This window comes from Ovis canadensis, chromosome 3 (assembly GCF_042477335.2).
Source record: "Ovis canadensis isolate MfBH-ARS-UI-01 breed Bighorn chromosome 3, ARS-UI_OviCan_v2, whole genome shotgun sequence".
Taxonomy (NCBI): Eukaryota; Metazoa; Chordata; class Mammalia; order Artiodactyla; family Bovidae; genus Ovis; species Ovis canadensis.
Genome location: NC_091247.1, coordinates 191,360,918 through 191,384,440, shown reverse-complemented (window position 1 = coordinate 191,384,440; position 23,523 = coordinate 191,360,918). Strand labels below are relative to the sequence as shown.

At 38.8% G+C, this 23,523-nt stretch overlaps 1 protein-coding gene across 1 annotated transcript in view; it reads right to left on the bottom strand.

The window, feature by feature from the left end:
* OVCH1 (ovochymase 1) overlaps positions 1-23,523 on the bottom strand; it is a 90,549-nt gene that overhangs the window by 40,436 nt on the left and 26,590 nt on the right. Inside the window, exons 10-15 of the mRNA XM_069585451.1 lie at positions 22,834-22,906; positions 21,991-22,186; positions 15,076-15,230; positions 7,406-7,562; positions 7,002-7,103; positions 1,412-1,636 (exon numbers count right to left, since the gene is read on the bottom strand). Of these exons, the coding sequence (XP_069441552.1) occupies positions 1,412-1,636; positions 7,002-7,103; positions 7,406-7,562; positions 15,076-15,230; positions 21,991-22,186; positions 22,834-22,906 (908 nt within the window). The remainder of the gene's footprint in view (positions 1-1,411; positions 1,637-7,001; positions 7,104-7,405; positions 7,563-15,075; positions 15,231-21,990; positions 22,187-22,833; positions 22,907-23,523) is intronic.

Below are 23,523 nucleotides of genomic sequence, written 5' to 3'. Positions count from 1 at the left end.
GGAGGTGAATGTCATGCTGTGCATTCTGGATCTCATTGCAGTTTCAAGGAGACCTCAAGCCATTTCAATCAGGGTGGATGGGGAGGTGATCTGATCATAGGGGGAAAATGTGCAGTAGACAGGCCAGTTAATGGTTTCCTCTGCAGTCTAAATGAGACAGTATTTCTAAAGAAAGAATCTTTAAATAAATGGTTGTGCCTTTTAAGTCAATAATTCAATCTCAGAATTTTTCCAAAGAAAACAATCTCAACCTCGAAGCAATTCCCTGGCTTCCATATACTCCTGAATCAAGCACGCACATTTGTGTGTCAACCACATACACTCACAGTAACATACATAAACTTCTCTTTCCAGGTGTCCCCATCAACCAAATTATTTCCAGCACCTTCCCACCTCCTGCTTTGTGCATGCTGTCACTTCAGTCATGTTTGACTCTTTGCGACCCCAAGAACTATAGCCCACCTGGCTCCTCTGTCCATGGGATTCTTCAGGCAAGAATACTGGAGTGGATTGCCATGTCCTCCTCCCAGGGATCTTCTTGACCCAGGGATTTTCTTACGTCTCCTGCATTGGCAGGCGGATTCTTTACCACTAGTGCCATTCCCCTTTACTGAGAGCCAAAAACCCTGTATTATACCTACACAAACAAGACTTGGGAATTTTGTTTTGCTAAACACAATAGGTTTGCCCATACATGAAATGAAATGACAGTTGGTATGTTATTAGCAAACTTTTCAATTCCACAATTTTAAAAACCTAATGTGTCTTGCCAGAGAAGGCAACAGCAACCCACTCCAGTACTCTTGCCTGGAAAATCCCATGGATGGAGGAGCCTGGTAGGCTGCAGTCCATGGGGTGGCGAAGTCGAACACGACTGAGCGACTTCACTTTCACTTTTCACTTTCATGCATTGGAGAAGGAAATGGCAACCCACTCCAGTGTTCTTGCCTGGAGAATCCCAGGGACGGGGGAGCCTGGCGGGCTGCCATCTATGCGGTCGCACAGAGTCAGACACGACTGAAGCTACGTAGCAGTAGCAGCAGTAGCAATGTGTCTTGCTGTATTTTAAAATTCAACACTCTAGGTCCTACATGATTTTTAATTATCTTAATCCCTCCTTGGTCATATACACACTTCTGGCATTCCAGTATGGTTCTGCTACATTTGAAGATGGGCTCTCTTGCCTTTTTTTTTCTGAATACACATACATACAAACACACTCACTCAACCTTTAGTATACCTGTTTTGTACATTCAAATTTGAAAATATTAAACATGTCTAAAAATAAATGCATAAAAATATGCCTATATTAATCAACATTTCAGAGGTATTATTGCCAAGTTTAACTCTCCCTTTGATCTTAAGCTGCTTACCCAGGAAAAGCACACATATAAATGCCCCTAAGGCTTACCTGACATCCTTCTCTCACTGTGGTTTTCTTCATAAATAATCAGAGCTGAGTCTTGACACATACGAGACCCAGGGAGTAACAGATACTCAACTGTAAATTTTGCCATACTCCTTGGTGAAACTCGGAGCACCCAAGAACATTCCAGTTTCCCTCTATAATCCAGTGGATATCTTGGAGATGAAAAAAAGCCTCTGGGCTCTTCTAACTCCACTTCAGGGTAACAGCCTATGATTTAGAACACACAGACACCAGGGACCAACTCAAAAAGACAAAGAAAAGTGAGATTCTATCATAAATTTGAATAATTTAGGCTTGCAAGAAGAAAAATAAAACATAATTATCATCACTTATAAGGTCTTGGATAAAATGATCACCCCATTTAATGTGTCCTAGTTTTGTGAAATGAGACTGTAAAAGTAGAATTTAAATAATAATTATTCAAAATGACTTTTAACTGAATTTTTAAAATTTCTTAGAAAATGCAAAGTGGACTGCACTGTATTCTCTAATGGCAGCCTGTTTTCATTTCTTTCCTTCTTTGACACACAACTGAAGATCTGTTCCTAAAAGCTAGTTTGGTTTCCATAAGCACTTATCTTGCTGGGACAAATGAAGTCTGCAATTGAGGTCAGGAGAGGAGAATTTGCTGAATACACTTTGAATGTCATCTTCAATTTGTTCTTAAGTCTAAGGGCACTGCTGTACCTGCACGGGTACCTGCAGAGCTTCAGATGCTAGGAGCACTCTGTCCCACTGACCCTGACATTGGCTTCTCCTTCGGGTGACATCCTTGGCTTTTCCTTCTTTCCCTATGTCTATTCCCTTGATAACAATTTTTTTTTTTAACAATTACAACTGAAATACTCGTATTCAAACAAACACATTTTAAAAATATTTATTTTTAATTGGTTGATGATTGGTTTACAATATTGGCTTGATTTCACATTTTGATTGATGAATATGATAGCTTATGGTGAACGGTGTTGAATTTGTGATCTCTGAAGATTTAACTTCAGGACTAGGGACCAGGCTTGATCACTCAAGAGTTTTGCAGAGCAGAGTTTTATTAAAGTATAAAAAGGGATAGAGAAAGTTTCTGACATAGACTTGTAAACAAGAAAATCCATTTGTTTTTGGCATATGAGTAAAAGGAACCACAGCCTCATTTGTTATTTGTAAATCTTGAACTAGTCTCCATTTATCATTTAACTTTTCCACACCCAAAATAGGAGTGTTGTACGGACTATTACAGGGAATTAATAGCCCCTGCTCCTTTAAATTCTCAGTGATGGCTATTAACCCTTCCTTAACCTCAGGCTTTAGGGGATACTGCTTTTGATGTGGAAACAGGTGAGGGTCTTTGAGCTTTATAAGGACAGGAACAGCATTTTGTCCTCAACCCACAGTTTTTTTCATCAGCCCACACTTGAGGATTTACAGATTGTTCCATTAAAAAGAGCTGACTCCATATTCATGAAAACAGAGACCTGGATCTTGTTCAATATATCCCTCCCCAGAAGGGGTGAGGGAGACGCTGGCATGATTAGAAACTCATGAGGAAACAGCACAGAGAAAGTTGCCACTTAAAGGATGACTGACATAATAATGTTTGGCTCATCCAGACAGTCCCATTACAGTAATGATCAGGAGGAAAGCGGACCAGGGGCTTCAGTGAGCACAGAGAAAGTTGCCCTGGTGTCCAAAAGAAGTCAACTGACTGGCCCTCCCCAGTTATTAATACCTGGGGTTCCTCAGGTGTAATTAGGATGGGAGCTTGTGGGGAGATCCCTGGGCACCTTCAGATTGTCTATGTCAGAAGCTTTCTCTGTCTCTTTTAACACTTTAATAAAACTCTGCTCTACAAAAGCTCTTGAGTGATGAAGGCTGGTCCCTGGTCCCGAAGTTAATTCTTCTTCTTTGGAGATCAGGAATCTGACACCATTCACCGTAAGCTATCATCTTGGGGGCTTGTCCAGGATCTGAACCTGGGACCTCTCGCCCCAGAGGCGAGAATTGTAACCTGTAGACCAACCAATCCGCCGCCCCTTCAGTCCAGATTGTCTTAAGAGTCCAACCCTTGGGGCCTACACCTCAGAGGGTAGTCTCTTCTCCAGTGTGGTCCTTTGCAGACCGGACCTGGAGCAATACATACATCATTATACATGCTCTGCCAGAGAGAAATAACATTCTAACTGAGGAGACCCATAGGTTAATACACTTTACTGAACAAGAGAGATGAAGAGCGGCAGAGGTGAAAGGAAATGTTCCAAGAATTCAGGATTCTATTCAATTGCTTGGTTTTCTGTTACTTCTGTGAATTTTTCTCTTTTTCATTTACATGGCTATTATGGTCTAACTTAGGTATTTCTTAGGTCTACTTGGATGTTATAGTAACCTAACTGATTTTGCAGTCTCGAATCTTCCCCCATCATGTCCTTCAATCAGAGAATGATGAAACAGAAGAATTAAGCTCTTTTCTCGCTTGCTCAAAGCCAACTACAGTGGCTTGCAAGGTCTTTCCGAGTCTAGTCCCAACGTGTCTTTGCAATCTTTTTTCCTCTCTACATGAATCCTCCACTATAAATCTACCTGGAAAAGGAACTGAATCATATAAAGTCATGAATTCCCAAGCAGTCACTATTTTTTATAATTAGGGTAACAATTTCAAAAAACCATTGCTAAGATTCATTTATTCCCTTGTGTGAAAAGCAAGTGGTGGGAGTGGGTGGGTGTTAAAGATGGCAGAGTCCTAATACGCATTCTCACAGAATATTCAGAGTAGAACAAAACAATACCCTTTTATATGTAAAGCTTTCAAAGTTCTTTGGTATGCATAATTATTTCTGAACACACGCAAATGTGCAATATCTTCTTTACATTTTCACAATGTTCATTTTCTAATAGCCTGTTTTGTTCTGTTTGGACACACCCCATGGCATGTGGCATCTTAGCTCCTCAACCAAGGGTTGAACCCCCACCTTCTGCATTGGAAGCACAGAGACTTAATCACTGGACCACCAGGGAAGTCCCCACTTTCTAACAGTCTGAATGAGACAGAACAAAGAATACATTTGATGGGCACTATCACCACTCCCTGGATAGACTTCCCTGGTGGCGCAGATGGTAAAGCGTCTGTCTACAATGCAGGAGACCCGGGTTCAGTCCCTGGGTTGGGAAGATCCCCTGCAGAAGGGAATGGCAATCCACTCCAGGACTATTGCCTGGAAAATCCCATGGACAGAGGAGCCTGGTAGACTACAGTCCATGGGTTACAAAGAGTCGGACACGACTGAGTGACTTCACCATATTCACTATCACCACTCCCACACTTATTGACTCTTTCCATAGGTCATACCATCCCTATTCTGAGGGCTTCACATAGATTAGTTCTTTCAGCACTCATTAAAATTGTTAACTCAAATCATCAAAATCATTAGGTTTTACGATCTTAAGTTCTGCTCTCCATCCCAGTCCCAATTCCAGATTTAATCTTAATCTAAATTTGACTCTTTGACTCTAGTTTTGACTCCTGACTCTTGTGTTGTCAGAACATACCACCCGTAAGGTAACAGGTCCCTGAGTTACTCCACTTCATTCCTAGAAGATTTCAGCAGTCATTTTCTCCAACATTATTCTTATTTTATATCTTGCTGATTTCAACAGGCACATAGACGATGACTCCAGCACTGAAGCTTCTCAATTCTCAACTTCCCTCCAATAATCCTGTCCTTCACTTGACCTCATTCACTCATCCCAGTGATCAGCCCCTACACACCTGGTCATTAGCCACAACCTTCTATTTTTCAGCTTACACCAACATATCTTTTGAGACTTGTAATTCATCTATCCCACCACCTTTTCTTATTTTTTAACTTATCATTCATCCTTGTTTTACTCTTTCCCCCAGCTTAAATTCCAACCATGTATCATTTTAATCCCTTCCTCACACACACACACTCCCAATTCCCTTATACTCTTGTATACTTGGAAAAACCCACTGTGATTGAACCTTCTCTGCACCTGTGCTGCATCTATGTGGTACACCTCAGTGTCTCCAGAGAGAAACAACCAGACCAACAGATTGCTGCCACTGCTGCTAACACTTCAGTCATGTCCAACTCTGTGCGACCCCATAGATGGATTGGTCTCCCTCTAAACTTATGATCATTAATCTCAGAGGCTTTTATGCTGCCAAAAAATTCTACTACATTTTCCTAGTCCATAGGGCTTCCCTGATAGCTATTCGAAAGCTATTTAATACTTTCTTTTTTCTCTCTCAAAACTCTCAAACTCTCTTCTACAATCCTCTCACCTGCTGAGGAGATAAGCAATTAGAGGACAATTGCCAGCAGCTCTCATTCCCACAGGTACCCATAAAGAACACCCATGCCTAAATATTCTGCTTTCCATTTGGCAAAACAATGGATAAACTGCACTTTGCTCCTGCCCAAGACCAGTCCTTCCACCTGGACACTAGATCTCATCTGCTTTCTTCTACTGAAAGTTATCCCTCTAGCAAGTCTTGTTCTCTCTGGACTCCTCTTCAGTTTTTCTCCAACTCTTCCTAGTTGTCTCCTGGACTTGAGTGTATGTGGGAGTGGATGAAGCAGAGATGGGTGAAAAGGGAAAGACCCTGACCATTTGGAAACCAAGAATGATGGTTATCATGGAATTTTTATCTTCTTGTAAATCTTTCACAGACTTCTAAATCTCCAGGTGCTTTTCAGTTTCATCCAGTTGAGTCACTTAGGTGTGTCTGACTCTTTGTGACCCCATGGACTGCAGCACACCAGGTTTCCCTGTCCATCACCAACTCCTGGAGTTTACTCAACTCATGTCCATTGAGTAGGTGCTGCCATCCAACCATCTCATCCTCTGTTGTCCCCTTCTCCTCCTACCTTCAATCTTTCCAAGCATCAGAGTCTTTTCAAAAGACCAGGTGCTTTTAGCTTTTAACTAAAAATAAAACCCTATTAGCAAACAGACACTGACAGTGTGGAAGAACTAAGAGAGACACTAACACCAATGCTGGTCTTAGTCATCTCATATCCAGAATCTTTGTCTAGCAAGATATCTGAAAGTCTAAGGACCTTTGTTCATGCAGGAATAAACAGTTCAGAGATCAGAATAATTCTGTGACTTTTTCCAAAATTCAAGCACTGTTTATAACCATTAAGACATTTTTTTTAAACCTGTAATAGCTGTGTCTATGAACTAGATAAGATCCCTTTTCTAGTTCTTTGTGACCCCATGGACTATAGCCTACTAAGCTCCTCTGTCCATGGGATTTTCTAGGCAATAGTACTGGAGTGGATTGCCATTTCCTTCTCGAGGGGATCTTCCCGACTCAGGGATCGAACCCAGGTCTCCCACATTGTAGACAGACCCTTAACCGTCTGAGCCACAGAAAGTCCCAGAAAAGATCCGTAGACAGTAACAATAAATAGCTCACCTGCCCTTCAGCTTAAACTACCAACCAGAATGAAAACAGTTTATGGTACACCAAAGAAAATTAGTGAATCCAGATAAGCAATGCTTTTTGCTAAATTCTTATTAGCTCTATTAATAGGACAATATGAACATCTACTACCTGGCCCAGATGCACTGTCTCTTGAGGGTGTGGGTGGTGGCAATTGTTGTCTTGTTAAGATTTTGCTTTCATTTTTTATGTGGAGTAAAACAGGACCTGCATCTGGGAAGACATGTTAAAAGTAAATAAAGATGAAAGCCTAAGGACAAGAGGTAGTCTGTTCCAGAGCAGAGATTTTCAAAAAAGAATGCAAATCTAGGATTAAAGCAGCCTCAGGAAAAGTCAATTTTACTATAACATTGCCTAAGGAAGAAGTTACTCTGATAGAATTTTATATTTAGAAACTAAAATAAAATACTATGTTATTGTCTTTTCTTTTATAATGCTGTTTCTATCACTCTCACCTCTCCCAAGCCCACTCTAAAAACAGAAGAAACTTTTTATAATATATGAAAAATATCTACCTTTGATTTTGGATTGAATCCAGTCCAGGAAGACACTCACTCTGGCAAATACACCAGGCTTCCTTGGTTGGGCACAGCCAGCTCCCCAGCTGACAATGCCATAGAGGACAAAGGGACCTTTTTCATGTTTACACACTAATGGTCCACCAGAATCTCCCTGAAACACCAAGAAAACATGTTCTAAAATTGCTTTAATCAGAACTCCTGCTTTCAATTTTGGAACATGAATAATTAATTTATTCAAAACATATTTCTTTAATTTTTTAAAAGATTTATTCCTTGTCACTTGGTATACCTTAGAACACTTAGACATAAATAAATGAAATGGCAAAAGAAAGGAAAGAGGAGACACTACAGCTGGTATTCCAGAAATACAAAGGATTATAAGAGACCATTATGAACACTTACAAACCAAAAAATTGGGTAATTTATAAGAAATAAATTCCCAGAAACATGCAACCTACTAACATCAAATTAAGAGGAAAAAGAAAATCACAATAGACTAATATGAGAAAGGAGAATGAATCACTAATGAAGAATATCATAAAAAAGAAAAGTCCAGGACCAGAAGGCTTTACTAGTGAATTTCATTAAACATTTAAGTAAAGAATCCTTCTCAAATTCCTCCCAAAAACTGAAGAGGGGGGAATACTCCAAAAATCATTTTATGAAGTCAGCATTATCCTCATACCAAAGCCAGATAAGAACACTACAGGAAAAGATAATTACAGGCCAATATCCCCAATGAATATAGAGGTAAAAATCCCCAGCAGAATACTAACATACTGAATTCAGCAGTATATTAAATATACTATTAATCACCATAATCAAATGGGATTTATTCCAGTGATATGAGTTTTTCAATATATGCAAATCAATAAATGTGAAAGTGAAAAGTTGTATCATCTCAATAGTACAAACAAAACATTTGAAAAATGCAACATTCTTTCATGATTAAAAACTCTCAAGAACTTGGATATAAACAAAACCTAACTCCACATAATAAAGGTCACATATAACAAACCCACGCTTAACATCCTACTCAACAGTGAAAGGTTAAAAGCTGTTCCTCTAAGAGCAGGAACAAGACAAAAGTGCTCATCCTCACCATGCCTAGTCAATACAGTCTGAAAGTTCTGGTCAGAGCAATCTGGCAAGAAAGGGAAACAAAGGCACCCAAACCAGAAAGGAAGAAGTAAAATTGTTTTTATTTTCAGGTGAAATAATCTTTTCTACAGAAAATCTTAAAGGCTTCACCAAAAAACCGTTAGAACTTATCAATGAACACAGTAAAGTTTCAGGATACAAAACAAACATGCAGAAATCTCTTGCCTGTAATCAGTGACAGGCTGCGCGCCTTGCTCTAGTTCACAGTGGGTCCTGCTGGACAGATTGAGGTAATCAAGCAGGATCTGCTCCACAGGCCTAATGCTACATCTCCCCTTTAACATTCTATAGAGGTTATTAAAAAAGACAGTGGTATGTTGTGTGATGATCAGCACAAAGTCCTGCGTTTCTATCAAGGCCACCTGGGCCATGAATGAGAAGGGAATCAAAATGAAATCCGACTAGAATTTTACTGCACAGGCCAAGTACATTTAGTATGGCACTGAGTTTTGATATAGTTTCACTTTGATGTGAATTTTGAATTTCAGCTACACCTAGATAGACATAAAGTGATAATTAAAATGCTGTACCAATTTATCTAATAAAATTGGCACCTAGCCCCTATTTTGTTGGCTATGAGATAGTTTATGTTAATTTTAAGGGTTTGATAGAATAGTTCATGTGTATTACAGTGATATTCATATGCAGTGTCTCCAAACGTTATTTTCAAAAGCTCAAATACAAACTTCTTTGAAATAGAAAAAAGAAATCAATTGTGTCTCTATACACCAACAAAAAACATATTTTAAAAATTTCATATATGATAGCATCAGAATAATAAAATATTTCAGAACACATTTAACCAAGGAGGCAAAAGATCTCTATACAAAAAACTTCACTTTGATGAAAAAAATTGAAAATTATTTACACAAATAAATGAAAAGATATCCTATGTTCATGGATTGGAAGAATTAATATTGTTAAAATGTCCATACTACTCAAAACCACCTACAGATTCAAAGCAGTCCATATCAAAATTTTAATGGTGTTTTTCACAGAAATGAAGGAAAAAATCCCAAAACTCACATGGAACAACAAAGACCCCCGCATAGTCAAAGCAATCCTGAGAAAGAATAAAGTTGGAGGCATTATATTTCCTAATCTTAAAATACATTACAAATTTATAGTAATCAACACAGTATGGTACTGGTGTTAAAACAGGTATGTAGACCTAAGGGACAGAATTGTGAGCCCAGAAAAAAAACACCTTAATTTATATAGGTAACTAATATTTGACAAGGGAACAAAGAGTATTCAGTGAGGAAAGATTAATTTCTTCAGTAAATGGAATTGGAGAAATTAGATATCCAGAAGCAGAGGAATAAAACTGAATCCCTGTTTACACCATAAAAAATTAAAGACTTAAACAAACATAAGGCCCCAAAAGGCAGAACTCCTAGAGGAAAACAAGGGAAAAGCTCCTTTGCTTGTGGCATCAGTTTTTTGGATCTGAAACCAAAAGCACAAGCAAGAGGGTCAAAAATCAGTCAGTGGGATTACATCAAGCTAAAATGCTTCTGCACATTACAAGAAACAATCAAGATCAAAATGCAACATGTGGAATGAGAGAAAATATTTGCAAACCATATATCTGATATGGGGTTATTATTCAAAATTATAAAATTTATACAAATCAATAACAAAAATCACAGTTTAAAAATGAGCAGAGGATCTGAATAGACATATTTCCAAAGAAGATGTGCAGATGACCAATAGGTATATGTAAATGTGCCCAACATCACAAGCATCAGGAAATGAAAGTCAAAATCACAATGAGATAGCATCTCATACTTGTTTAATCATCTATCATCAAAAAGACAAGAAATAAAGTGTTTGCAAGGATGTGGACAAAAGAGAATCCTATTGCAACACTGGTAGGAATATAAATTGATATATCACTGTGGAAAATAGAACTACTATATTACACAGCAATCCTAGTTTTGGGTATACAGCCAAAGGAAATAAAATTAGGATACGGAAGAGATAACTGCAATTCCATGTTTATTGCAGCTTTATTCACATTAGCCAAGACATGGAAGCAATCCATTTTTCTGTGAAAGGATGAATGGATAAAAAAGATGTAGTGTGTGTGTGTGTGTGTGTGTGTGTGTTATGGATACTTTAAGAGTGCTCAGTTGCTAGGTCATATCTGACACTCTGTGACCCCGTGGACTATAGCCTGCCAGGTTCCTCTGTATATGTGATTTTCCAGGCAAGAATACTGGACTGAGTTGCCATTTCCTCCAGGGGATCTTCTTAATCCAGGGATCAAACCCACATCTGCATTGGAAGGCAAATTCTTTATCACTGAGCTATCTGGGAAGCAATATATACATATATACACATATATATATATATATATATAAGATATATGTTTGTTATTTATCTATAAGAATACTAAATATTAAGATGGAATATTATTCAACTATGAGAACAAATGAAATCCTGCCCATTGTGAGAATATGGGTGACCCTTGAGAACATGATGTTAAGTGAAAAGTCAGATAGGGAAAGACAATGACTATGTTATATCACATATATGTGAAATCTAAAAAAAATTAAACTCACAGAAATGGGCTTCCCTGATGACTCAGTGGTAAAGAATCTGCCTGCCAATTCTTAGAGGCATTAGAGGCATGGGTTTGATCCCTGGGTTGGGAAGATCCCCTGGAGAAGGACATGGCAACTTGCTCAAGTATTCTTGTCTGGGAAATCCCATTGGCAGAGGAACCTGGCAGGCCATGGGGCTTCAAAGAGTTGGACATGACTTAGCGACTAGGATCTTATATACGGTTGCTAAGAGAGTAGATCATAAGTGTTCTCAACATAAGAAGAAATGGTAATTGTGTGAGATGTGCTCAGTTGATCAATTTTGTCCGACTCTTTGTGACTCTATGGACTGTAGCCTGCTAGGCTCCTCTGCCCATGGAGCTCCTCAGGCTAGAATACTGAACTGGGTTGCCATTTCCTCCTCCAGAGGATCTTCCCAACCCAGGGCTTGAACACTTGTCTCATGCATCTTCTGCATTGGCAGGTGGAATCTTTACCACTGATCCATCTGGGAAGCCCCTTCACAACACATGTGTATAAAAATCAGCACACTGTACATTTTAAATTTATACAATGTTATATGTCAATTAATCTCAATAAAGCTGAAAATAATCAGACCTTAAAATATAGAATTCGCATTTTTTTTAAAAGACAGCTTTTCTGATTTTTAATTGGTGCTTTTTTTTATATATATACAAGTGTATTTAGACCCTAACTAAAATTTTAATTATCTTCTAAAATAAACTGAGCTGATAACACATTTGATATAGTTGTTTATTTTATATGAAGAATTTTACAGTAGATATCCTGAATTGGGACTAGGAGACAGATTCCCTAATTTGTATTATAGAACAATTAACATTTTCTTTGGGCCCAGTTTTTTTCCCCACAGAAGATTATTAAGAGTCCCTTCCAGTTTGAAAATGGTCTGATATGTCTTTTATTCACTCATTAATTCAGTACCAACATATACCCAATATAGAATTTTTCAGGCAATTACATTTCATGATACACAAAAAGTCTAATTTATCTTGTTTAGTCAATTCTTATCACAGAGTTTAGTACATAGTAAACCTTTAATAAACAAATGGTGCCTATTAGTTACTTAAAAAAAATTATTCAGTGCCTACTGTGGGCTAGCCATTATAGAAAAGAGTATAAACAAATTAGATTGCAATGATACCCATAAAAGGAATACTTAGAGTGAATATTGAGAAAAAAGGTAGCTGTGTGTATGTTTGCACACACATATATATACATACACATACATACATATATAAATATATATATGCATACACATATATATAAATTACACATTAACTTACATAATAAATATATTACATAAATAAATTACATAAAATAAACTATATATTAACACTCAGATGTGACTGTTAAGGGCTTCCCTGGCAGTGCTAGTGGTAAAGAACCTGCCTGCCAATGCAGGAGATGTAAGAGATACAGGTTCCATCCCTTGTTTGGAAAGATCCCCTGGAGGAGGGCATGGCAACCCACTCCAATATTCTTGCCTGGAGAATCCCATGGACAGAGGAGCCTAGTGGGCTACAGTCTATAGGGTCACACAAAGTTGGACATCACTGAAGCGACTTAGCATGCACATATGTATTATATATGTGTGTGTGTGTGTGTGTATATAAGCATTTGAGCTCATACATGAAAAATAAGGAGGAGCCATATTTTTAAAATCTGGAGAAACAGCATTATATGTAGAACTGATATCAGGGCTAAGGGCCCAATTTAGGCATGGATGTGGCAAGTTTGAAGGTCAGAAGGCAATCAGTGTGGCTGGACTATAGTAAGCAAGGGGAGAGAAATAAGAAATACATTGGAAAAGTCAGCAAGAACCAGACAAGTATCTACTCTGTGAAGTCAGAAATCACTTGATAGGTCGAAGAACTTGAAATTTTTAAAACAATCTGAAATTTGTGGTGAGCAAAGAATCACAGGATTCCACACTGTGTGTCTGAGACTCCCATGCCTCTGCATTTCAGCCTTCTGATGTTCACCTTCCTGGATGAGAAATTACATTAGCAGGTCCATTACGTCCAAGTATACACAGGAGGGTAAAAACCAATTACCTGACAAAAATATTAGAGTCCATTCTGTCAAATCAAGTTTCTGAAGCTACCCTTTCAGTAAATCAGTATTCTTTGTAAGAGAAAGCTGGCCACACGTGGTCAGAATCTCAACTCCTATTTTCCTTTTCTCGTATTGGCTATAAATTTGGTCACACTGCAGCCAAAGTGACAGCTGGATGTAGCTGAAGAAATAACAGGTGCCAAGTGAGATCATAGTATTTGGCTCACCTCTACATAGATCTATTTCCCTCTCTAGTTCTTTTTATGATCTCTTGATAGATTAAGGTCTTTCGTTAAAGTTAGATGCTATTAAACATGACAGAGACAGCAGAGCTATTTGTTAATTTTCTTGATTCAAAATAGAAAAACCATCCCTCAAAAAAGGGAGAAAGAACACATTAATTCAGAATCAGAACACTTTTCTATTTGATTTCTGTAACAGTAATATCCTCTAGCAGAGGGTGTGAAACCCTTCTCATACTCCTCAGACCTGCCAGTCAGTATCTGGCTCTGTGCCACAGGGATCCTGCCCTCTTCACCCCACCCATGAGGTAAGCCAGAATATGAGAGGTGCCCCCCTGCAGCCCTCCAGCCATCACTTTGGGGAAGCTGCCTCACTCCTCCAAGGGAGTAAGTGTACTACATGTGTTTATCACTGCAGGATTCAGTTCAGCCCCCCACTGTGGTAGCTGGCTTAACTGCACATCCTAGACTGGCTGCCTCCCCTTCCCTGTACCACCTCCTCACATTCCTACAGCTGATATCTGCACTTCTAAGCAGACCACTACAACTGAATCCTCCTCTTAGGGTTGCCTTCTGGAGAATGCAAATTAGGATAATATACAACATAAAACAGAATTTGTATAGAACTTGACATCACAAAAGACTTAACTATAATAAATTTATACTCAAAGTTAAGAGGGGACCTCCTTCCTTTTGTTCTCATGTTTTACATGGAAAGACTTCTACCCAGATTATAGCCCAGTTTTCTCTCTTTAGAGCTGATATCTACTGCTTCATGTTTCCTCATGGTGGGGGCTGGGGTGTACCATCAAAGAGCTACAACTATTCAAGACTCATTCTTTCTTCCCTCTCTAGCCCAGCATACCAATCTGGAGGTATGTGTCTGCCTTCTTTCAGGCAGCTTCCCTCAAATCCAGCCTAGGAGCTAAAGGTAGGGCTACTTCCTGTTGGAAATGCTTCTCGGTTGCATACCTAAGTCACATTTTTCAGTTGGCTATGTGGATATTAAAGCTGATATTTTGCAATCCTTTTGCACACATCCTGTCTTTTGCTTACTTAATGCTGAACTCGCCAATAGCATGCTTGCCCAACTGACTTGTAAGTCCATCTGTGTAGCTTTGTACCACTGTGGTATCACTGAAATTAAACTACTGCTTTGTGACTTGTTTTCCATTGCATATGAAAACCATTTTTTCAAAGGTTCTCATTTTCCTCATGATTGTTTTATTTTATTCTGTGGTAGAAAATTGTGTGAGTACACAGGAATTTAGTAATAATTTGAAACAATAAAATTCTTATATCACAAGTGGGATACATTAACTGAGAATCCTTATTTGCTCGTTGCCCCTTTACCAAAGCCCTAAGCATATCTGAACACATCTCACCAGCAGGTCAGTTGAGTGGTGTTGCCCTCTCCTACCTTCTCACGGGCTCGTCTACGTACCCACTTGCCCTCTGACTGATGCCTGCTTCTGTCTGGCTTTTGAATAGGGGTGTGGTGTGATGCTGTGGGCACGCTTGTCTATGACTTTGCGGGTGGATTCTTCTTGTCTGTGGAGAATCTCCAGCAGATAACAACTTCCTGTCTTCCTTGGCAAAATCGGGATCCTCTCACCTGGCCCACATCTTTCCCTCCAGATGCTGCAAAGCCAGCACAGATCATCTTCTCTGAGATTCCTCCTGGATGGGCTGAATAGTAAGTGTGTTCACAGACCTCTCTTTCTAACACAGGCACTTGAATCTGCTGTAAGCGACTTGCCAGACCACCATCTAAAAAGTAGATTGAGAAAGAGCTTGATTGTGAAGTAAACAACAGGTGATGTTAAAGAAATATATTTAAGTTTAAGCTTTCTCTACACCATCATTTGGTCTTGCCTAAGTTGATGCAGAATTTTGAATCCAAACACAGTGTTTTGTGCAGAATATCTATTTCCAGATGCAGCATCTTGGGGAAGAAAATCCATCGGCAAGAGAACAAGACTAAAAGCACTTTTTTTACTAGTTTAATTCTGATTTAAATCTTGGTGTTTCAAAGATTTCTACATGTAAGAATTCAGAAAGAGAAATTCAGTAATATATGACTTGGTGTTAGATATTCCATATTATAAATATATATGACTATATACTTATACATGTACAGTTGACCCTTGAACAACACCAGTTTGAGCTGTACAGGTCCACTTATACTTGGATATGTTTTCAATAGCAGATACAGAAGTACTACATAGCTTGTGGTTGGATGAACCCATGGATGCAGGATTGCAGATATGGAAGGCTGACTATAAATGATACTTGAATTAACCTCCACATTGTACAAAGGTCAACTGTAAATATTTTATGTAAATATAACTATACAATATATAGTTTTATATATATATAGTAAATATAACTATACAATAATACATTTATAGGACTTCCTAATATAAACCAAAATCATGTTTCTCTTTTTCCTTTATTATCACTGGGGCCTAATTCCAACTCCAATTTAAGATGACTTTGATGATGAATACTAAAGAATTTCTTCCCTGGCCTGACCCTCAGGCAGGCCTATGTTAACATGTGTTCTGCATGACTTATTCTAACACTTTAGATTTATGACTCATTTAAAAAAGCTAAGTTTGGTATTTGATAGTTCTGTAACTTTCTGGAAACACTTTTTTTAAAAAGGGGTTCATGTATACATATGGGGCTTCCTTGGTGGCTCAGCGGTGAAAAATCCTCTTGCTGGTGACCCACTCCAGTATTCTCGCCTGGGAAATCTCACGGACAGAGGACTCTGGAGGGCTACAGTTATGGGATCACAAAGAGTAGGATAAAACTTAGTGATTAAACAACAACAAATATGTATACATATAGCTGATCCACTTTCTAGTACAGCAGAAACTAAAAAAACATTGTAAGGCAACTATACTCCAATAAACATTTTTAAAAATTATATTAACATTAATTAAAAATTAATTCACATTTAGTGGTTTAGATGGTAAAGAATCTGCCTGCAAGGCAGGATTCCTGGTTTCAATCTTTGGGTCTGGAAAATCCCCTGGAGAACGGAATGGCTACCTACTCCAGTATTACTACCTGGAGAATTTCATGGACAGCATGGACAGAGGAGCCTGGCAGGCCATTTAGTCCATGGGGTTGCAAAGAGTTGGACATGACTGCATAACTAACACAAGATGTACAATATTTATGTTTTTTACTCCAAGCTATTAATACTCACAACATTGTGAGGTGGACTGTCACTCTGATTTCACACCTGAAAAAGCCAGAACTCTGAAGATTTGATCTTTCAGCAACTATGGGACAGAACTAAGAACTAGCCCGGGTCTGACTCTTATATCTTACTTTTCTAATGCAATAACCTAATACAAAAATTAATTAATATATTTAAAATCCTCTTTTCAGAGATGACCCCTAAAAGTGCTGTTTATTATCATGTCTCATATTGGAGAACTTGTTATCTCTCTGAGACTGAAAGACTGAAGTCACCTTTTGTAAAACTTCAACTATCTCTGTCACCTGGTGGTCACAGAGTTGGTGAAGGCTGAAGGAATTAGAGAACAGGCACATTTACTCAAGGGCATTGAAGCCAGCCAGTCCATAAAAAGTTAGTTTCCTCTATGCGAGGTAGATATTGACCCCGGGGGAGAGAGTAGTAAATTAGGCAGAGATCTGCCTCCCAGAGGCTCCCGCTATAAGGGGTGAGATATAGAAAACGAGTCTGTAAAATAATGTCAAGTCCCTTTATGTGCAAGGAGATGATAAAATCAGGCAATGAAGTGAGTGGAGAAGGACAGTCCTGCTGCAAGAAAGCGGTCTGAGAAGATTTGAGTTAGGATGGAGTGACGAGAAGAGGCTGTGAGAAGACTGAAATAGGAGTGCTCTGAGGCCCAGGAAACAAAGTACAGAGCTTGAGAGAGAAAGAAGACACAGTGCCTGAAGGTCAGCCAGCAATGGGACAAAGGAGGGACGGATGCTGGAGAGGTTTGGGAGGCCCCATGCAGATTCTTCAGTGCTGCGCTAGAAGATCAGATTCATTCTTTTTTTTCTCAATGAAAAAGTATTATTATTATTATCCAAAAGTAAATATTTCGGCAACATTCTTAACATTCAGTTTGGGATGGAAATTGTTTCTAAATGTAACAAAAAGCCATTCAAGGTTTATCAGCTGAGCCACACTGATTTAAATTCCCTTTTGATATTTATTAGCCATGGAATCTTGGCAAATGACTTAACTTTCAGGTCCATAACCCCCTCATTTGCAAAACAGGAGGATAAAATCTCCTCATATGGCAGTTGTAAAGATTTTAGAAAAATGCAGTTTGGCTTCAGGTACCACAGTAAACTGAGAAGATGAATGCTATACAGGGTCAAAGATTAATTCCCCTCTCTGTCAAGCTCACAGACTTTGCCACTGTTTTGTTTGAAGTATATTTGACTTCCTTTTCATGAATCACAACTTTGTTGAGCTTGGGCAAATGGCAACCCACTCCACTACTGTTGCCTAGAGAACCCCATGGACAGTATGAAAAGGCAAAAAGATATGACACTGGAAGATAAGCCCCCCAGGTTGGAAGGTGTCCAATATGCTACCGGGGAAGAGCCGAGAACAATTACTATTAGCTCCAGAAAGAACAAATCGCCTGGGCTAAAGCGGAAACAACTCTCAGTTGTGGATGTGTCTGGTGGTGAAAGTAAAGTCCAATGCTGGAAAGAATATTGCACAGGAATCTGAAATGTTAGGTTAATGAATCAAGGTATGCTGAATGTGGTCTAGCAGGAGATGGCAAGATTGAACATTAATATCCTAGGAATTAGTAAAGTAAAATGGAAGGGAATGGGAAAATTTAATTCAGATGACCATTATATCTAGTAGTGTGGACAAGAATCCCTTAGAAGAAATGAAGTAGCCTTCACAATCCACAGAAGCATCACAAATGTAGGGTTTGGGTACAATCCCCAAATGATAGAATGCTCTTGGTTAATTTCCAAAGCAAACCATTTAACATCACAGTAATCTAAGACTATGCCCAACCACTGATGCTGAAGAAATTGAAGTTGACCTATGAAGTTCTGTGAAGACCTACAAGACCTTCTAGAACCAACACCAAAAAAAAAAATGTCCTTTTCATCGTAGGGGATTAGAAGTAGGAAGACAAGAGATACCGGGAATGACAGGCAAGTGTGGCCTTGGAGTACAAAATGAAAAAGGACAAAGGCTAACAGAATTTTGTCAAGGGAACATGCTGGTCATAGAAACACCCTTTTCCAACAGCCCAAGAGACAACTCTACACATGGATATCACCAGACGGTCAATACTGAAATCAGATTGATTATATTCTTTGCAGCTGAAGATAGAGAAGCTCTACAGTCCGCAAAAACAAGACTTGGAGCTGACTGTGGCTCAGATTATCAGCTCCTTATTGCAAAATTCAGGCTCCAGCTGAAAAAAGTAGGGTAAACCCCTAGGCCATTCAGGTATGACCTAAATAAAATCTCTTCTGATTATACTGTGGAGGGGATAAATAGATTCAAGGGACTAGATCTGGTAGGCAGAGAGCATAAAAAATTATGGATGGAGGTTCATAGCATTGTACAGGAGGCAGTGACCAAAACCATCCCCTCAAAAAAGAAATACAAAAAGGCAAAGTGGTTGTCTCAGGAGGCTTTACAAATTTTTAAGGAAAGAAGATAAGTGAAGGGCAAGAGAGAAAGGGAAAAATATATCCTGAAATGAAAGCAGAGTTCTAGAGAATAGTAATGAGGGATAAAAAGGCCTTCTTAAATGAACAATGCAAAGAATTAGAGGAAAACAACAGAATGGGAAAGACTAGAGATTTCTTCAAGAAAATTGGAGATATTGAGGCAACACTTTATGCAACGATGGGCATAATAAAGGTCAGAAACAGTAAGGACCTAACAGAAGCAGAAGAGATCAAGAAGATGTGCAAGAATCCATAGAAGAACTATGCAAAAAAAGGTCTTAATGACCCAGATAACTATGATGGTGTGGTCACTCACTACATACTCACCACACATGGACATACTGAAGTGTGAAGTCAAGTGGGCCTTAGAAGCATTTCTACAAAAAAAAAAAACAAAAACCAAACCAAAACAAAAAAAACTAGTGGAGGTGACAGAATTCCAGCTAAGCTATTTCAAATCCTAAAAGATGATGCTGTTAAAGTGTTGTACTCAATATGTTAGCAAATTTGGAAAACTCAGGAGTGGCCACAAGACTGGAAAATGTCAGTTTTTATTTCAATTCCAATGAAGGGCAATGCCAAAGAATGTTTAAACTATTGTGCAGTTGCGCTCATTTCACATGCTAGCAAGGTTATGCTCAAGATCCTTCTAGCTAGGCTTCAGCAGCATGTGAACTGAGAACTTCCAGGTGTACAAGCTGGGTTTCAAAGAGGCAGAGGAACCAGAGATCAAATTGCCAGCATTCGTTGGATCATAAAGAAAGCAAGGGAATTCCAGGAAAACATCTACTTCTGCTTCACTGATTATGCTAAAGGGCCTTTGACTGTGCAGATCACAGCAAACTGTGCATATCTTAAAGAGATGGGAATACCAAACCACCTTACCTATCACCTGAGAGACCTGTATGCAGGACAAGAAGCAATAGTTAGAACCAGACATGGAACAACTGCTGCTGCTGCTGCTGAGTCGCTTCAGTCGTGTCCGACTCTGCGACCCCATAGACGGCAGCCCGCTGTTTTGAAATTGTGTAAGGAGTATGACAAGACCATATATTGTTACCTTGCTTATTTAACTTCTATGCAGAGTACATCATGGGAGATGCCAGGCTGGCTGAATCACAAGCTGGAATCAAGACTGCTGGGAGAAATATCAACAATCTCTGATATACAGATGACACCACTTTAATGGCAGAAAGTGATAAGGAACTAAAGAGCCTCTTGATGAGGGTGAAAGATAAGAGTGAAAAAGCTGGCTTAAAAATCAATATTCAAGAAAACTAAGATCATGGCATCTGGTCCCATCACTTCATGGTAAATAGATGGGGAAAAACTGGAAACAGTGGGAGATTTTATTTTCTCGGGCTCCAAAATCACTGCAGACAGTGACTGCAGCCATGAAATGAAAAGACATCTATTCCTTGGAAGAAAAGTTATAACAAATCTAGACAGCATAATAAAAAGTGGAGACATGACTTTGCTGACAACGTTCCATCTAGTCAAAGCTATGGTTTTTCCAGTAGTCATGTATGGATGTGAGAGTTGGACCATAAAGAAGGCTGAACAGAGAAGAACTGATGCTTTCAAACTGTGATGCTGGAGAAGACTTTTGAGAGTCCCTTGGACTGCAAAGAGATCAAACTAGTCAATCCTAAAGGAAATCAGCCTTGAGTATTCTTTGGAAGGACTGGTGCTGAAGCTTAAGCTCCGATACTTTGGCCACCTGATACGAAGAGCTGGCTCATTGGAAAAGATCCTGATGCTGGGAGAGATTGAAAGCAAAAGGAGAAGGAGGATGCAGAAGATGAGATGGTTAGAGAGCATTACTGACTCAGTGGATATGAATTTGAGCAAAGTCCAAGAGATAGTGGAGGACAGAGGAGCCTGGTGTGCCGCATTCCATGTGGGTGCAAAGAGTCAGAAATAACTTAGCAACTGAACAATAGCAACAATATTTAATTTACATAGTTGTGTTAGCTTCTGCTATATAGCAAAGTGATTCAGTTTTACGTATATACACACACTCATATATACTTTTTCAGGTTCTTTTCCATTACAGATTATTATAAGATATTGAATATAGTTTCCTATGCTATACAGTAGGACATTGTTGCTTATCTATTTTATATATAGTAGTATATACATGTTAATCCCAAACTCCTAATTTATCCCTCTCTTCCCCTTACCTCTTTGGTAACCATAAATTTGTCTTCTGCATCTACAAGCTTACAGAGTTTAAATGACATATAGACAGAAGGAAAATATAAGAGAAAATAACTTTATATAGTGCAAAGAAGCAGGACAACAACATCATGTCAGCCCCTACTACCAGCTCCCAATACCAACTCTGAGTCTATTTATTACAATCCATGAATTAATTATGGTTTGTACATTTTTAAATGGTTGAAAAGATAATCCAAAAAAAGAATAACATTTTGTGATAGGATTATTGCATAAAATTTCAATTTCATGGAGAAATTCCATTGGAACCCAGCCACATCCATTCTGTAACATATTGTCTAAGGCTGCTTTGTGGTACAACAGCAGATTTGAATAGCTGTGACAGAGACCATATGGCCTACAAGGGAGAAGATACTTCTATTTGTCCTTTCACAGATCTAGCCTACCTATGATTAAGGCATCCTGATGGAAAAATTATAAAATAGCTCATTCTCTACTCTGATGAACTATTACAGTTAAATAAACCATGGTTCCTATTTTTCAGAAGGAAGAAGGGCTAAAGCAGATACCGTTTGATATCGTTTCCATGACATATTCTCAAAACTGTCAATCAGTAGTGACGTTTATGCAAAAGTAAAAGGTTTACCTTTACTAACACTTCCCCAGCCAGTCACAACACAAATCTCAGAAGAAAACAGAGGCTCCAAGCTGTGTGGAAGACATACTGGCCTCACCACTGAGTTGAATTCTAGGGCAGAGCTGAGTTGTATCAGGGCGATGTCAGAGTCATAGCTCAGTGTGTCGAAGTCCTCATGCATCACGATGTGCTTTGCCCTTCTCACCTGCATCATGAGCATGCAAGAAATTACAAGGCAGAGTCAATGATTCAAACAACTTCCTTGTATACTGATCCAAAATAATCCTAAATCTCTGCATTTCCACATGTCGCCCAATGAAGGTGACTTTGTACTAAATTTAAAAAGGGAATCTTTGTTAATAATTTGCAGGAAGCCATGAAGCACTTTCTGAGGAATGGTGGTCCTGGAAAAATTAGACTCTGTGGACCTGTGTACATGGACCTCAGTTTGGACTTCCTGACTCACTTCCCCTAATTCTCAGGTTAAATGTGATCTCAAATTCTATCTTTAAATGTTGGTATAAATGATAAGTGTAAGAGGGCATTAGGAGATTAGTAACTAATCTCATGTTTTAGATAAATGTATTCCCTGAAAGTGAAAGTCGCTCAGTCATGTCTGACTCTTTGCGACCTCATGGACTATACAGTCCATGGAATTCTCCAGGCCTGAATACAGGAGTGGGTAGCCTTTCCCATCTCTAGGCCATCTTCCCAATCCAGGGATTGAACCCAGGTCTCCTGAATTGCAGGCAGATTCCTTACCAGCTGAGCCACAAGGGGAAGCCCAAATGTATTCCCTGGCATGTGACAATTTAGAGAATAGGCAGAATGACCTTTAAAAACATTTCTCACCTGCTCAGTTGATTCCTTCAAGGTTCTATCATGGTCTCCAGCAACAATGGTCCAGAAGAGTGGATTATTTTTCCTGAAGGAAGAACAACAAAAGTTTGATATGAAAACACATTTTTCACCATTTGGTCTAACACTATCTGGCCCTACCAACATCCACTGTTCAGTCCAGCCAGGAGCCACCCACTACCTTTTCTGGAATCTTTGTGTAATTAGGGAACCTGAACCATGCCTTCTGATCTATCTGAGGACAAGTTCCTAGTTGTCTATCTTGCCCTCTTCTTTTGTCCATAAAATGTTTTTGGAGCATTTATCAAATATCACCAGTTTATTTTTAAGTTGAGGAGGAAAAAATCCTAGAGCTTATTTTAAGTTCATAGTGACATTAGGAATACATGAAGAAAATTACATTTCTAATGAGGTTTATGCTTTACTGTTAAAAATATTCAAATACTATATTATAAGAATATATCTTTAAAATTATCTTTTATAAAATAATCAGAATTTATGAAACGAAGGCTAATTTATCAATTCCTAAATAGGTAAAATTCACATCTGATATCAGAGATTAGGACACTGACTACTTTTAAAGGGGAGAAGGCATAAGGGGGACCCCTAAGTATTGGCACCATTTCCTTTCTTGGTCTGGGTGCTAGTTACATGGTTGTTTGCTTTGTATAAATTCCTCTAACT